The sequence below is a fragment of the Notolepis coatsorum genome (genome assembly GCF_963971535.1).
Source record: "Notolepis coatsorum genome assembly, chromosome: 2".
In the NCBI taxonomy this organism is placed as follows: domain Eukaryota; kingdom Metazoa; phylum Chordata; class Actinopteri; order Aulopiformes; family Paralepididae; genus Notolepis; species Notolepis coatsorum.
Genome location: NC_140166.1, coordinates 208,451,742 through 208,469,009, shown reverse-complemented (window position 1 = coordinate 208,469,009; position 17,268 = coordinate 208,451,742). Strand labels below are relative to the sequence as shown.

The window sequence follows — 17,268 nt, the reverse complement described above, 5'->3', positions numbered from 1 at the left end:
TAGTAGAGAGAGGTAGAGAAGCAGTGTTGTAGTAGAGAGAGGTAGAGAAGCTGTGTTGTAGTAGAGAGAGGTAGAGAAGCTGTGTTGTAGTAGAGAGAGGTAGAGAAGCAGTGTTGTAGTAGAGAGAGGTAGAGAAGCAGTGTTGTAGTAGAGAGAGGTAGAGAAGCTGTGTTGTAGTAGAGAGAGGTAGAGAAGCAGTGTTGTAGTAGAGAGAGGTAGAGAAGCAGTGTTGTAGTAGAGAGGTAGAGAAGCAGTGTTGTAGTAGAGAGAGGTAGAGAAGCTGTGTTGTAGTAGAGAGAGGTAGAGAAGCTGTGTTGTAGTAGAGAGAGGTAGAGAAGCAGTGTTGTAGTAGAGAGAGGTAGAGAAGCTGTGTTGTAGTAGAGAGAGGTAGAGGAGCTGTGTTGTAGTAGAGAGAGGTAGAGGAGCTGTGTTGTAGTAGAGAGAGGTAGAGAAGCTGTGTTGTAGTAGAGAGGTAGAGAAGCTGTGTTGTAGTAGAGAGAGGTAGAGAAGCTGTGTTGTAGTAGAGAGAGATAGAGAAGCTGTGTTGTAGTAGAGAGAGGTAGAGAAGCTGTGTTGTAGTAGAGAGAGGTAGAGAAGCTGTGTTGTAGTAGAGAGAGATAGAGAAGCTGTGTTGTAGTAGAGAGGTAGAGAAGCTGTGTTGTAGTAGAGAGAGGTAGAGAAGCTGTGTTGTAGTAGAGAGAGGTAGAGAAGCAGTGTTGTAGTAGAGAGAGGTAGAGAAGCTGTGTTGTAGTAGAGAGAGGTAGAGAAGCAGTGTTGTAGTAGAGAGAGGTAGAGAAGCTGTGTTGTAGTAGAGAGAGAGAGAGAAGCTGTGTTGTAGTAGAGAGAGGTAGAGAAGCTGTGTTGTAGTAGAGAGAGAGAGAGAAGCTGTGTTGTAGTAGAGAGAGGTAGAGAAGCTGTGTTGTAGTAGAGAGGTAGAGAAGCTGTGTTGTAGTAGAGAGAGGTAGAGAAGCTGTGTTGTAGTAGAGAGAGGTAGAGAAGCTGTGTTGTAGTAGAGAGGTAGAGAAGCTGTGTTGTAGTAGAGAGAGGTAGAGAAGCAGTGTTGTAGTAGAGAGGTAGAGAAGCTGTGTTGTAGTAGAGAGAGGTAGAGAAGCTGTGTTGTAGTAGAGAGAGGTAGAAAAGCTGTGTTGTAGTAGAGAGAGGTAGAGAAGCTGTGTTGTAGTAGAGAGAGAGAGAAGCAGTGTTGTAGTAGAGAGAGGTAGAGAAGCTGTGTTGTAGTAGAGAGAGGTAGAGAAGCTGTGTTGTAGTAGAGAGAGGTAGAGAAGCTGTGTTGTAGTAGAGAGAGGTAGAGAAGCTGTGTTGTAGTAGAGAGAGGTAGAGAAGCTGTGTTGTAGTAGAGAGAGGTAGAGAAGCAGTGTTGTAGTAGAGAGGTAGAGAAGCAGTGTTGTAGTAGAGAGAGGTAGAGAAGCTGTGTTGTAGTAGAGAGAGGTAGAGAAGCTGTGTTGTAGTAGAGAGGTAGAGAAGCTGTGTTGTAGTAGAGAGGTAGAGAAGCTGTGTTGTAGTAGAGAGAGAGAGAAGCTGTGTTGTAGTAGAGAGAGGTAGAGGAGCTGTGTTGTAGTAGAGAGAGGTAGAGAAGCTGTGTTGTAGTAGAGAGGTAGAGAAGCAGTGTTGTAGTAGAGAGAGAGGTAGAGAAGCTGTGTTGTAGTAGAGAGGTAGAGAAGCTGTGTTGTAGTAGAGAGAGAGAGAAGCAGTGTTGTAGTAGAGAGAGGTAGAGAAGCAGTGTTGTAGTAGAGATAGGTAGAGAAGCAGTGTTGTAGTAGAGAGAGGTAGAGGAGCTGTGTTGTAGTAGAGAGAGGTAGAGAAGCTGTGTTGTAGTAGAGAGGTAGAGAAGCTGTGTTGTAGTAGAGAGGTAGAGAAGCTGTGTTGTAGTAGAGAGGTAGAGAAGCTGTGTTGTAGTAGAGAGAGGTAGAGAAGCTGTGTTGTAGTAGAGAGAGAGAGGAGCTGTGTTGTAGTAGAGAGAGAGAAGCAGTGTTGTAGTAGAGAGAGAGAGAAGCTGTGTTGTAGTAGAGAGAGAGAAGCAGTGTTGTAGTAGAGAGAGAGAGAAGCTGTGTTGTAGTAGAGAGAGGTAGAGAAGCTGTGTTGTAGTAGAGAGAGGTAGAGAAGCTGTGTTGTAGTAGAGAGAGGTAGAGGAGCTGTGTTGTAGTAGAGAGAGGTAGAGAAGCTGTGTTGTAGTAGAGAGAGGTAGAGAAGCTGTGTTGTAGTAGAGAGAGGTAGAGAAGCTGTGTTGTAGTAGAGAGAGGTAGAGAAGCTGTGTTGTAGTAGAGAGAGGTAGAGGAGCTATGTTGTAGTAGAGGTAGAGAAGCTGTGTTGTAGTAGAGAGAGGTAGAGGAGCTGTGTTGTAGTAGAGAGGTAGAGGAGCTGTGTTGTAGTAGAGAGAGGTAGAGAAGCTGTGTTGTAGTAGAGAGAGGTAGAGAAGCTGTGTTGTAGTAGAGAGGTAGAGAAGCTGTGTTGTAGTAGAGAGAGGTAGAGAAGCTGTGTTGTAGTAGAGAGAGGTAGAGAAGCTGTGTTGTAGTAGAGAGAGGTAGAGAAGCTGTGTTGTAGTAGAGAGAGGTAGAGAAGCTGTGTTGTAGTAGAGAGAGGTAGAGAAGCTGTGTTGTAGTAGAGAGAGGTAGAGAAGCTGTGTTGTAGTAGAGAGGTAGAGAAGCTGTGTTGTAGTAGAGAGAGGTAGAGAAGCTGTGTTGTAGTAGAGAGGTAGAGAAGCTGTGTTGTAGTAGAGAGAGGTAGAGAAGCTGTGTTGTAGTAGAGAGAGGTAGAGAAGCTGTGTTGTAGTAGAGAGGTAGAGAAGCTGTGTTGTAGTAGAGAGAGGTAGAGAAGCTGTGTTGTAGTAGAGAGAGGTAGAGAAGCTGTGTTGTAGTAGAGAGAGGTAGAGAAGCTGTGTTGTAGTAGAGAGAGAGGTAGAGAAGCTGTGTTGTAGTAGAGAGAGGTAGAGAAGCTGTGTTGTAGTAGAGAGAGGTAGAGAAGCAGTGTTGTAGTAGAGAGAGGTAGAGAAGCTGTGTTGTAGTAGAGAGAGGTAGAGAAGCTGTGTTGTAGTAGAGAGAGGTAGAGAAGCTGTGTTGTAGTAGAGAGAGGTAGAGAAGCTGTGTTGTAGTAGAGAGAGGTAGAGAAGCTGTGTTGTAGTAGAGAGAGGTAGAGAAGCTGTGTTGTAGTAGAGAGAGGTAGAGAAGCTGTGTTGTAGTAGAGAGAGGTAGAGAAGCTGTGTTGTAGTAGAGAGAGGTAGAGAAGCTGTGTTGTAGTAGAGAGAGGTAGAGGAGCTGTGTTGTAGTAGAGAGAGGTAGAGAAGCTGTGTTGTAGTAGAGAGGTAGAGAAGCTGTGTTGTAGTAGAGAGAGGTAGAGAAGCAGTGTTGTAGTAGAGAGAGGTAGAGAAGCTGTGTTGTAGTAGAGAGGTAGAGAAGCGGTGTTGTAGTAGAGAGAGGTAGAGAAGCAGTGTTGTAGTAGAGAGGTAGAGAAGCAGTGTTGTAGTAGAGAGAGGTAGAGAAGCTGTGTTGTAGTAGAGAGGTAGAGAAGCGGTGTTGTAGTAGAGAGAGGTAGAGAAGCAGTGTTGTAGTAGAGAGAGGTAGAGAAGCTGTGTTGTAGTAGAGAGAGGTAGAGAAGCTGTGTTGTAGTAGAGAGAGGTAGAGAAGCTGTGTTGTAGTAGAGAGGTAGAGAAGCTGTGTTGTAGTAGAGAGAGGTAGAGAAGCTGTGTTGTAGTAGAGAGAGGTAGAGAAGCTGTGTTGTAGTAGAGAGAGGTAGAGAAGCTGTGTTGTAGTAGAGAGAGAGGTAGAGAAGCTGTGTTGTAGTAGAGAGAGGTAGAGAAGCTGTGTTGTAGTAGAGAGAGGTAGAGAAGCAGTGTTGTAGTAGAGAGAGGTAGAGAAGCTGTGTTGTAGTAGAGAGAGGTAGAGAAGCTGTGTTGTAGTAGAGAGAGGTAGAGAAGCTGTGTTGTAGTAGAGAGAGGTAGAGAAGCTGTGTTGTAGTAGAGAGAGGTAGAGAAGCTGTGTTGTAGTAGAGAGAGGTAGAGAAGCTGTGTTGTAGTAGAGAGAGGTAGAGAAGCTGTGTTGTAGTAGAGAGAGGTAGAGAAGCTGTGTTGTAGTAGAGAGAGGTAGAGAAGCTGTGTTGTAGTAGAGAGAGGTAGAGGAGCTGTGTTGTAGTAGAGAGAGGTAGAGAAGCTGTGTTGTAGTAGAGAGGTAGAGAAGCTGTGTTGTAGTAGAGAGAGGTAGAGAAGCAGTGTTGTAGTAGAGAGAGGTAGAGAAGCTGTGTTGTAGTAGAGAGGTAGAGAAGCGGTGTTGTAGTAGAGAGAGGTAGAGAAGCAGTGTTGTAGTAGAGAGGTAGAGAAGCAGTGTTGTAGTAGAGAGAGGTAGAGAAGCTGTGTTGTAGTAGAGAGGTAGAGAAGCGGTGTTGTAGTAGAGAGAGGTAGAGAAGCAGTGTTGTAGTAGAGAGAGGTAGAGAAGCTGTGTTGTAGTAGAGAGAGGTAGAGAAGCTGTGTTGTAGTAGAGAGAGGTAGAGAAGCAGTGTTGTAGTAGAGAGAGAGGAGCTGTGTTGTAGTAGAGAGGTAGAGAAGCTGTGTTGTAGTAGAGAGGTAGAGAAGCTGTGTTGTAGTAGAGAGAGGTAGAGAAGCTGTGTTGTAGTAGAGAGAGGTAGAGAAGCTGTGTTGTAGTAGAGAGAGGTAGAGAAGCAGTGTTGTAGTAGAGAGGTAGAGAAGCTGTGTTGTAGTAGAGAGGTAGAGAAGCAGTGTTGTAGTAGAGAGAGGTAGAGAAGCTGTGTTGTAGTAGAGAGGTAGAGGAGCTGTGTTGTAGTAGAGAGAGGTAGAGAAGCTGTGTTGTAGTAGAGAGGTAGAGAAGCTGTGTTGTAGTAGAGAGGTAGAGGAGCTGTGTTGTAGTAGAGAGAGGTAGAGAAGCTGTGTTGTAGTAGAGAGAGGTAGAGAAGCTGTGTTGTAGTAGAGAGAGGTAGAGAAGCTGTGTTGTAGTAGAGAGGTAGAGGAGCTGTGTTGTAGTAGAGAGAGGTAGAGAAGCTGTGTTGTAGTAGAGAGGTAGAGGAGCTGTGTTGTAGTAGAGAGGTAGAGAAGCTGTGTTGTAGTAGAGAGAGGTAGAGAAGCTGTGTTGTAGTAGAGAGAGGTAGAGAAGCTGTGTTGTAGTAGAGAGAGGTAGAGAAGCTGTGTTGTAGTAGAGAGAGAGAAGCTGTGTTGTAGTAGAGAGAGAGAAGCAGTGTTGTAGTAGAGAGAGGTAGAGAAGCGGTGTTGTAGTAGAGAGAGGTAGAGAAGCGGTGTTGTAGTAGAGAGAGGTAGAGAAGCAGTGTTGTAGTAGAGAGAGATAGAGAAGCTGTGTTGTAGTAGAGAGAGGTAGAGGAGCTGTGTTGTAGTAGAGAGAGGTAGAGAAGCAGTGTTGTAGTAGAGAGAGGTAGAGAAGCAGTGTTGTAGTAGAGAGAGGTAGAGGAGCTGTGTTGTAGTAGAGAGAGGTAGAGAAGCAGTGTTGTAGTAGAGAGAGGTAGAGAAGCTGTGTTGTAGTAGAGAGGTAGAGAAGCTGTGATGTAGTAGAGAGGTAGAGAAGCGGTGTTGTAGTAGAGAGGTAGAGAAGCAGTGTTGTAGTAGAGAGAGGTAGAGAAGCAGTGTTGTAGTAGAGAGAGAGGTAGAGAAGCAGTGTTGTAGTAGAGAGGTAGAGAAGCAGTGTTGTAGTAGAGAGGTAGAGAAGCTGTGTTGTAGTAGAGAGAGAGAGAAGCTGTGTTGTAGTAGAGAGAGAGAAGCGGTGTTGTAGTAGAGAGAGGTAGAGAAGCAGTGTTGTAGTAGAGAGAGGTAGAGAAGCAGTGTTGTAGTAGAGAGAGGTAGAGAAGCGGTGTTGTAGTAGAGAGAGGTAGAGAAGCAGTGTTGTAGTAGAGAGAGGTAGAGAAGCTGTGTTGTAGTAGAGAGAGGTAGAGAAGCAGTGTTGTAGTAGAGAGGTAGAGAAGCAGTGTTGTAGTAGAGAGAGGTAGAGAAGCAGTGTTGTAGTAGAGAGGTAGAGAAGCTGTGTTGTAGTAGAGAGAGGTAGAGAAGCAGTGTTGTAGTAGAGAGAGGTAGAGAAGCTGTGTTGTAGTAGAGAGAGGTAGAGAAGCTGTGTTGTAGTAGAGAGAGGTAGAGAAGCAGTGTTGTAGTAGAGAGAGGTAGAGAAGCTGTGTTGTAGTAGAGAGAGGTAGAGAAGCTGTGTTGTAGTAGAGAGAGGTAGAGAAGCAGTGTTGTAGTAGAGAGAGGTAGAGAAGCTGTGTTGTAGTAGAGAGAGGTAGAGGAGCTGTGTTGTAGTAGAGAGAGGTAGAGAAGCTGTGTTGTAGTAGAGAGAGGTAGAGAAGCTGTGTTGTAGTAGAGAGAGGTAGAGAAGCTGTGTTGTAGTAGAGAGAGGTAGAGAAGCAGTGTTGTAGTAGAGAGAGGTAGAGAAGCTGTGTTGTAGTAGAGAGGTAGAGAAGCTGTGTTGTAGTTCCTTGCCATCCTTTACACCACTTTATTATTCCATTATGATGACGGAGCAAGAAAGCCACTTACTTAGAATCACACACACGTCATACACACATCACATCCAGCAGTGGAGCACATTCTCAAGGTGGTGTGGGGGTCATGAGATTTATGTGGCTGCTGGCTGTCAGCCATTTCCCGGCCCATCCAATCTACAACCAACAACCAACAGGGGCCTGTATATATTATAGGGCTCTCAAACCATTACCGTTTTCAATGTTAATTGCCTAAAATGGTTAGGGGAAGCAATCATAGATACTTATCCGTCACAGGGGTCTTCAATCACGTTGAATTAATATCCATTTTGTGAACGTTTCTTCAATGTGTCTGTTGGCCCGTCTGGCCCTTAGTGGGATGAGGGCAACGCTGCATTGTTACCAAAGATGAAGTGACATTAGGCACTAGTTAAATGTGTGCACTAGCTGGGTGTCATACCCTGCTGTATCTCACAGCCTATAGGCTAAGGATCCCTTTTATAGATCTATTATTTATTACTGTGCAGGAGAATGTTCTTTTCATCTCAGTCGGGTACAGCACTAATGACATCACTCTGAAGCAAAGTGGACAATACAAGGAGTTCATTAAAATAGTTTAATTTGTTTATTTATTAGTTGTATGTTTGCATTATTTAAATTTGTATTAAATATCTAAAATAGTCTTTAGCAGAGCTACATGGCATAAAATAATCGTTTTATCTAAATCATTTTGATGATTGTGGGAAGACAAAAACATAATTGAAAATCGATTTGTCACCCTATTTATATGTAGCACCTTCCAAACAACATTGTTAACTACAACGCTGTTGCTTTTCCTCAGAGACTCCTCAGGGCCTCATTCACTTTGACTAATTTACTTTTAACTTCACCGTTATTTAACTAGGAAGTCATTAAAACCTCTTTTTGCAAAACAAATGTATGGATAGAATTGTGCTTCATCCCTAATTTAAGCTGCACCTCTACTCGTGGGTTTTTGAGCACAAACCTTTTACCTACCGATATAAAGGTTCAAGAAATTATTGAGATAACGATGAGTGGATTTTTGTTTTAGTTTATATTTTGATCCAAGTTCCTACATGTTTTCCATTTTAAAATTCCATACTTTTTCCTGACCTGAATTACATTGCTGGATTTGAATATTTTAGTTCAATACCGTTGGTGGCTTGGGCAATATGACAAGGCCACTGAACTCTATAGCTGGAGAGAATTCCTCACAAAAATAAGTGAAAAGATAAGATGATTAGATCTAATCTAACTATCTTTTCACTTGTGTTTAAGTGAATAGTTAGTCAACAGAGTGTACCAGGACTGAACACAACTATTTACCCATATGCTTCCAGACATTTACTGCAATTCCCAAACTCTTCAAGACCTGGAAATGATCAAATACGTTCCAGACCGTGTGTGGTGAAGCTGTTTGAACAGATGAATTGAGACTTGAACTGACCCTTGACCCCTGACCCTGCAGGCTAAGGAGAGTTGGGACCAACCTTTGTCTTCTGCTGGATTGATGCACTTGTGGAGCCGCCAGTGCTTGCTGCTGCTGGAGACCTGCACAATGTGGAACTCTCGTACGCCTGCTTCACTCTGTGAGGGAGGAGAAGAGCTTCAGAACACACTTCTTACACAACTCTCCAGATTTACAAACAAACATGGGGATTTGACTTTATGAGCCCAGAAGATTTTTGCGTGAGCTCTTATTAAAAAAGTTTTTTTTTTTTTTTAATTGATCTCACCAGGAAAGTTATTAAGAACAAATTCCTATTTACAATGGTGGCCTGGCAAGCGACTAGTGTCACTTAACCCCTTAAGTCCAACGAGCCCGGTATCTGGCCAACATTTATTTCACGTCATAAATAGATCAATACAGTCCATATTATTTAATGTTGCGTTTTTCTAAAGAGTAAAGACCCTAACCCTATCAAAACTACAGTCAAAGTGTATATTTTCAACACTACGTTTGTTTACCAATGATTTTAAGTGTTATTAGCTAAATATGAGTTCATAAATATCTTGGCGCATCCCGGCGGAAACCGGATGATTAGACACGAGGAAATAACGAGTCATGAAAGCGTTGTAGTCCTAAAACAGAGGAAACCCAGGGCTTTCATTGGACAGACATTTTATAAAATTACACTACCCAGCTCACACCAGCCTCTGTGAAAGCTGCTGAAAATATACTTTGTGAAAAATTCTGATGTTATTTTTGTGATTATATCTCACGGGTCAAACAAACCTGAATGTTATTGCCATAAAAAGTTTGTTTCTTTACCTTTCTGTGAACGTCTAGAAAAGGCTTCTCATTCTGATGGAAGAATGGCGGAGATATTTAAATTATAAAAAAGCAACTTTACTTACAGTAGATTTCATTCACAGTCTTTGCTGCCCTGGTAAGGGCGCCTGGTGGTACTAAATCCAGATTGAACTCTGACATTGGAAAGAGGAGATTTGGCCCGATCCATAGATGTATGACTTTGCCATAATAACGTCATTTATAGGCCTGATATTCTATATTCATATTTCAAATTGCATGTGTCCGGATGGCAAAACCCCCTGTAAATCATCTGCCCTTTATTCATTTGCATAGACTTTTTGTACACTTGGATCTCAAGAAGGTGCTGAATGAGCTCAGTGGCAATTTATCACGTCTGGTCAATGTTAGCATGGTGTTATATTCACCATCAAAGATGGAGAAAAAAATATGTTATTTTGTTCATTACAATTTACACAAGCATAGTAACAGACACAATATTTCTGACACTGAATACATTCCCTGAGGTCCATAGATACCAAGAACATGCAAATGGACCTTGTAGAAATGGAGCAATCTTCCATTTACTTGGGTATACTATGTAGTGTACTTTTAGGCAAATCTTCTGAAAATATGGCTCAGGCTAAGGGTTAAGGTTAAGGGAATGTGGACTAGATTAAGATAAAAGCATGTTAAAAGCACAACATTCATCATTAACAAAAACAACAACTAAACAATAAGTACAGGAAAACACAGGCAAGCAAACAACAGTTAACAAACAACATAATGAAGAAAACCCCATAAGAACGTTATGGTGATATTATATCATTACATGGTAGAACAGCTGCAGGGAACATCAGAGGTTGTCAAGAGATACATCTTTGAAGACAGAAAAGGGAATACGTTTTTACAGTTTTTTGAAACGGTGAGATGGGAATTTTTAATTGGATATGGAGTGAGGACCAGGTGTTCTGTGTGACTGGACACACACACCTCCCCAGCGTTATTGGCGAGAAAGCGCTAGCGACTGCCCGGCATACAGTATGAACATCATCACTCCTCATAACGGCAGCAGGAAGGAACTGGTGCGTCACCTCTTCTGGAAGCTGCTTCAGCCACACGCATGTGACGATCATGAATGATGTGCACTCGTTAACACGTCAACCACAGTGACGGGACATCATTCACGTGCATGTCCTGTACATATACACACACATGCTTGTGACGGGGCTGCTCACCATGTTGACGTTCTCTAGGTCGACGAAGACCAACATGCTGCCGTTACTGCTGTCCTCCTCCTCCTCCCCGCTGCTGCGGCAGGCTGTGGCTCGCACGCTCAGAGAGCGACTGGCACAGATGAACACGGTGTGACGCAGCACCCTGTGGCTGAGGAGTAACACAGAGGGGTCAGAGGTCAGTGACTGAGGAGTAACACAGAGGGGTCAGAGGTCAGTGACAGAGGAATAACAGAGGGGTCAGAGGTCAGTGACTGGAGTAATAACACAGAGGGGTCAGAGGTCAGTGACTGAGTAATAACACAGAGGGGTCAGAGGTCAGTGACTGGAGTAATAACACAGAGGGGTCAGAGGTCAGTGACTGAGTAATAACACAGAGGGGTCAGTGACTGGAGTTATAACACTGAGGGGTCAGAGGTCAGTGACTGAGTAATAACACAGAGGGGTCAGAGGTCAGTGACTGAGTAATAACACAGAGGGGTCAGTGACTGGAGTTATAACACAGAGGGGTCAGAGGTCAGTGACTGAGTAATAACACAGAGGGGTCAGTGACTGGAGTTATAACACAGAGGGGTCAGAGGTCAGTGACCGAGGAATAACAGAGGGGTCAGAGGTCAGTGACTGGAGTAATAACACAGAGGGGTCAGAGGTCAGTGACTGGAGTAATAACACAGAGGGGTCAGAGGTCAGTGACTGGAGTAATAACACAGAGGGGTCAGAGGTCAGTGACTGGAGTAATAACTAGGGGTGTAGCGGTACACAGAAGCCACAGTTCGGTACGTACCTCGGTATTGGGGTCACGGTTCGGTACGATTTTGGTACAACAGAAAAAAATATATTTAGTATTTAGAATTTATTTTTATTATTATTAATTTATAATAATTTATAATAATAATATTATTATAATTATTATTATTAAATAGAATAATTTTCTATAGGCTTGCCGTGGTACTGGTGTCATTCTGTGTTCAGGCATCCACTGAATAAATTAATTGCCTGTCCCTTTAACAACTTATCCTTGCTAAGTTTCAGTTTCACTTCTAGAGAGAATTTAACTTCACGAGACTGAATACTAGAGAATAGTGTTGTCAAAAATATCGAAGTATCGATACATATCGATACTGAATATTTAAAAAGGCTTCGATACTCATTTCCCGAAGTACCGATACTTTCTGCAGTATCGGTACCACCAGCTGGCGAGTGTTCTACCGCAAGTTGTTGACGCGCTGTTCAGAGCGCTCAGCGTGCTTGCCCCCCCGGCTCCTCCGAGTCCAGCCCTCCCCCTCACAGAGTCACAGAGAGCCGTCTTCTTCAGTTAGTAAACAAACATTTTAGCTGAAGATGGTAAATGCAGAGCCTCCGCAACTTGGGCTTGTGGATAAAGAAAGCAGCAGAAGTGCTGTTTGGAGGTACTTCGGGTTTCAAGTAAACAACGAAGGACAAGCTACAAATGCCCCAATGCTATTTGCAAGCGGTTATAGCAGTGCCAGCGCCGATCTCCATAAAGAAATGAAAGAGGTTCGTGACAGCTGCTCTTTCAACGTCACTGTGACTGAAGCATTAAACCATTAACTCTAGTTTAATACATGATACGTTGTCTACTGATGGCGCATAATATCAACAGCTGCTTCGTTGTAACGTTACAGCTACCAGCTAAAGTTAGCTCCCTTAGCTTAGCTGGCCACAGTTATAAATACTGCATTGGAAACGGAGTAACGTTAACGTGTAAACGTTATGTCGAGGTCATACAATACTACAGTCGACATAAGGTTAACGTTACCCCGTTTCCACCAAGTGTTTAAATAGCAGCAATCTTGTTGAAAATGTAACATTACTAAAATGCTCCGAGCATAGCCTCTCTGTCTCTCTCCATCTACTGCTACCTCTCTCTCGCTCTCTCTCTCTCTACCGCTCTCTCTCTCTCTCTATCTACCGCTACCTCTCTCTCTCTCTCTCTCTCTCGCTCTCTCTCTCTCTCTCTCTCTCTCTCTATCTACCGCTACCTCTCTCTCTCTCTCTCTCTATCTACCGATACCTCTCTCTCTCTCTCGCTTGCTCTCGTTATCTTTAAATAAAAACTGTTACTAACTGTTCAGTTTGTGAGGTACATGCAACACAGATTACAGTGTTTACATCTGTCTGCTTGAGAAAATACCATGTTCTGCATTTGCAATAAAAATGATTGAAGTGAGATGAACAGTTATTTTTAAATGTGTGATCTAAAGATAAACAAAGGGTTTTAAAAGTGTTATATTTATCTTCTCTTATAGTACCAGACTCGAAGCTGAGGAGAATCAACCAGCAACAAAAGCTAAATTTGTTTAAAAAAAAAAAAAAAAATATATATATATATATATATTTTTTTTTTGGTATCGAAATGGTATCGAAGTATCGATACTTTTCAAGGTATCGTATCGAAGTCGAAATTCCAGTATCGTGACAACACTACTAGAGAACAGATGACATGTTACAACAATGGCAGAGGATTATTTGGATTTAAACACAGTAGCAGTTCAAGTGGAGAGGAGCTCAGTATGTAAGTTTATTTTTTTTTATTTGATCAGCTGTGCCTGAGAGTCCGGCCGGGGAGAATAGTGTGTTTGTTGGCGACGCGTGTGTGTCTTTCCATTGGTTTCATTTGGTTGACATTATTGGGCGAACAAGAAAACAAAAGAAAACTGTAAAAGTGTAATGACCCTGCTGCTGTTCCAATGTAAATGTGCCCTCCTCCGTGCACTTTCGCCCGCTCTGAAGTCGGACTCGGTGTGCCGCGCGCTGTTCTCACATGGACACGGAACCCACGAGTGCCTGCATGCGCGACTGGTGTGTGTGCGCTGTGAGGCGTATTCTTCGTATGGCTGCACGTACCGCACCGTGACGGCCGTACCGTAAATTCACGGGACGAATACACGTACCGTTACACCCCTAGTAATAACACTGAGGGGTCAGAGGTCAGTGACTGAAGTAATAACACAGGGGGTCAGAGGTCAGTGACTGAGTAATAACACTGAGGGGTCAGAGGTCAGTGACTGAGTAATAACACAGAGGGGTCAGAGGTCAGTGACTGAGTAATAACACAGAGGGGTCAGAGGTCAGTGACTGAGTAATAACACAGAGGGGTCAGAGGTCAGTGACTGAGTAATAACACAGAGGGGTCAGAGGTCAGTGACAGAGTAATAACACAGAGGGGTCAGAGGTCAGTGACAGAGTAATAACACAGAGGGGTCAGAGGTCAGTGACTGAGTAATAACACAGAGGGGTCAGAGGTCGGTGACTGAGTAATAACACAGAGGTCAGTGACTGAGTAATAACAGAGGGGTCACAGAGGGGTCAGAGACTGGAGTAATGACACTGAGGGGTGAGAGGTCAGTGACTGAGTAATAACACAGAGGGGTCAGAGGTCAGTGACTGAGTAATAACACAGAAGGGATCGTATAATATAGCATTGTATAGCAGTGTACATAAAGACCCAATGCCTCATCCGTAGCTAACAGTGTACTGCACTGCCACAGGACCTAGCATGTCCTACCATGCTCTGTAAATAGCTCATGTACAGATACCGATATGCCTACTTTGTTTACTTGTTTATTGCACTATGTCGCTCTATTGGTGGGACTCTTATTATTATTACTTGTATTATGCACATTGTTGCAGGCGAGACAAATAAAACTCTTGTATCTTGTATCTGTACACCCCACCTGATCTTGCCTCCCTTCTCGGCGCTCTCGTAGTAGAAGAGGAAGTTGATTTCATGGACCCCCTCGTGGTCGGGTCCTCTCAGCCAGAGGGGCAGTTGGATGGACTCTCCCGGCCGCAGCGTGCCACCCTCCAGGGGAATCTCTGCCACACCGGACGACAGTCGCCGAAAGTCCCCCGCCGACACCAGTGTGACCGCCGTGCTGGGCTGGGCGCCGGGGGGCGTGGCCAGAGTTTTGTAGGCAGAGCAGTTCTCTGAGGCGGCGGGGCTGAGGGGCGTTGTGGCGGCGCCGCCGAAGGTGAAGAACTCCGGGTGTGTGGACGATACGCGCAGGCAGCGCAGAGCCACGCGGCTAACGTTGCAGAACTCCACATAGGCCTTCCTGATCTCACCACAGAGCAGAGCAGTGGGGAACTGCAGGAAGAACACCTGAGACAAACACGGACCGCTAGCGTTAATTAGGGGTGGGGGACAATATCGATACAGCATAGTATATCTGTATATCAAGAATACTGTATACCTATACATATAATTTGATTGGAAATCACATATCAAACATATTCAAACCAAATTGGTAGGGCTGTCTTAAATATTTCGAAGCTTGGTTCGATGGGCATGGGATTCGAATATGAAAATAAAATTCGATTATTTAAAAAAAAAATATATATACGGTATATATATATATTTATTTTTTTGGTGCAAAATCAACTCTGCCTCTCATTGTTAATTACAACAAGCAATGCTGTTTGTTATTTAAGATGAGGTCGGACTCGGCACTGACAGATTTGTGTTCATTGTACTGCTTTTATAAAGCCTCAAATGACAAAATTACAATATTTCATGAAAGCAGTGTTTCGTTTGTCTAAGATTTAAAAAGGTTTAAACTTTACAGCACTGACAAAGTTGAACAAAGTGCTGTACAAGTCCCACAACATTAAAAAATAAATAAATTATTTTTTATATATATTTTTTTATTTCGAAGCTTCGAATTAAAATAAAATCTCGGCCCCAAAGCTTCGAATTCCAAAAAGAAATTCGAAGGTCAGCCCTACAAATTGGTAAGGAGCATTTCAGTAATAAACAAAGCAAAGCAGGTCCTGGATCACAAATCACTTCACATTCTCTACTGTTCACTAGTTTCACCATATTTAACTTACTGCGTTGAAGTCTGGGGAAATAATTATAAATGCTCATTACACCCATTAACCATCCGACAGAAAAGAGCTGTGCGCATCATTCACAAGGTTGGATATCTGGAACATACTCATTCACTTTTCTTAGACAAAATTATAAAAATTTACTGATATTGTAATGTATCAAACCGCACAAATAATGTACAAAGCAAAAAATTATAAACTCCCAGGAAATATTCAAAGATTGTTCAACGTGCAAGATGAGTTACAATTTAAGGGAAACATTTCATTTCAAAAGATAGTTTTCAAACAACCATGAAGAGTCTTTGTATTTCAATTTGCGGAGTGATTGTAGAGTTAAAGCAATGTCAAAATATAAAACAGTTTAAAATAACAGTCAAGTCAATACAGGTACAGAGATGAAGAAGGGGTTTGATAACTGGCAGTATGTGTATGCATGTATATGTAGGTACATAGTTGTATATATGTATAAAAAATTGCTAGAGGAACTATACAGGGTAACCTACAGTTTTGGCAAATATTAATAAGGTATTATTAAAAATTGTATTGTTAACTAAGTAAATGTTTTCAATATAAGTCTAGTAATGTATGAATTAGTAAATATAATATAGTATGTTCTGAAGAGTAAAAAGGGGTGGGATTAAATAAGTATGCTTCTTCAAACTCCTTTTCAAATATGTAGCCTAAATGACAAAAAAAAATTAGTTTGTTCTTTGTTATATAAATTTATTATTTGAACGGCTTAAGGCTATATCTGTACTTGATGTTTGTTTGTTATGTTGCATATTTGAAATAAACTTAAATCAATCAATCAATACATGAAAACATTGGACCTCACAAACTAATTTCTTCTCCCATTTTGGCATGATCAAACAGTTTTTCAGAGATTCATTCGTAGCTACGAACAGGATTTACGAACTCAAAAAGGCAGTCGTACGTCGGGCAGACTGTGTGCCCGTGTTCTCAGGCTTCATTTGGGAGAAAACATTGGCGATTACATTCACGTCGATTCTACAGACATCCTCGGAATTAAATCATTATAATAATAATAATAAATACGACAATATTTGTGTCATTAACAATTACGTTTCACATTTATAGTCATGACTGAACAAGGCATCATGATGTTCGAAAATGAATTAAAGCACTACACAAATGACCGTGAATAAATAAATAAGAACTAAACCCAATCACGCAGATATAGCTATAGTGGAATAGACTTAATATTCCATATAGCGCCTTGTTCTCTATTGTTATTGGTTTTATTTATTTCTTACATTGCTTAGTGTGCACATATATTTATATGACGTTTTCAACAACAATGCATATACCAACCACGTTACCTCCAGTAGGGGCATGGGTGGGGTTATGGTGGGGTCTAGCCGCCGGTCAGGGCCGTGGCAGACGGACGTCTTCTCCTCTTTGGTCTGGTTCAGGCGTGGCCCTTGGATCTCCAGGTCCTGACGGCCCCGTACCGTCAACACCTCCGCTGCCGGCTCCCCTGGAGGTGGAGGAAGACACGAGGACAGTCACACTGCTTGCTATGCAGCTGAAAGAGGAGACGGTGGCTCAGGAGGTAGAGCAGTCATCTGGTAATCAGAAGGGTCCCGGTTTGATTACAGCTACTTCCGGCAGCGTATCGAAGTGTCCTGGAGCAAGACATTTAACCCCTAATTGCTCCCGATGGGCAGGTGGGCACCTTTCATGGTCGCCTTCGCCGTCTGTGTGTGAATGGGTGAATGTGAGGCGCTTTGGATAAAAGGCTGAGGAGCCAGAGCTAGCCTCAGTCGCGCCAGCTCTGTGGCCCCGCTTCTGCTTTCGATCCCTCCGCCGCTTCGAGGCCTCCTTGTCCGGGGAGGCAATGTAAACAGACCCGGTGTGCCCGGAGGTCTGACGATGTCGTTCGGGTCCATCGAAAAAGATGGAAATATCCAGTAATACGACATGTGAACCAATGTCCAGTAGCTCTTGTCTTGTGTCAGCGCGAATATACTGTTCAAATAGACTGAACATGAGTATGCAAATAATAGTTGATTTGCTGTTCCTGGGAGACAAAAAGCCGCTGCTTGATAAAGCGCCGCCCTCCTAGATCAAATATTTACTCAAAAGGTAGGCGAGACTGCCACCTATCGGGGATGACTACCGTAATTCCTCTAATAGTAACCCCGGCTTGTATTTGTTTCAACTGTAGCGGGTACCAGGCTTGTATTAGGAGGAGGCCTGTATAAGAGGGAGGCCTATATTTCAAATTTTCAAACGGATCATAATGAATAAATCAACATTTTGTGTCAGTTTGAACCCAGTAAAATGTACTGGGTTCATTTATTGAAACCAAGTACTGTATGAAATAGTAAACAGTGCAATTACAGGTGGTCACTGGTTATTTCAACGTTTTCAAAGTGGAATCAAGTAACTAGCTCAGTATGCAGCTCAGTATATTAGTAACCCGGCTTGTATTAGGAGGCCGGC

At 42.9% G+C, this 17,268-nt stretch overlaps 1 protein-coding gene across 4 annotated transcripts in view; it reads right to left on the bottom strand.

The window, feature by feature from the left end:
* trappc8 (trafficking protein particle complex subunit 8) overlaps nucleotides 1-17,268 on the bottom strand; it is a 97,254-nt gene that overhangs the window by 23,006 nt on the left and 56,980 nt on the right. For all 4 annotated transcript variants that reach the window (XM_084308989.1, XM_084308991.1, XM_084308990.1 and 1 more), the window contains 4 exons: nucleotides 16,143-16,300; nucleotides 13,647-14,074; nucleotides 9,952-10,099; nucleotides 7,953-8,049 (listed from right to left, as the gene is read on the bottom strand). In XM_084308989.1, the coding sequence (XP_084165115.1) occupies nucleotides 7,953-8,049; nucleotides 9,952-10,099; nucleotides 13,647-14,074; nucleotides 16,143-16,300 (831 nt within the window). The remainder of the gene's footprint in view (nucleotides 1-7,952; nucleotides 8,050-9,951; nucleotides 10,100-13,646; nucleotides 14,075-16,142; nucleotides 16,301-17,268) is intronic.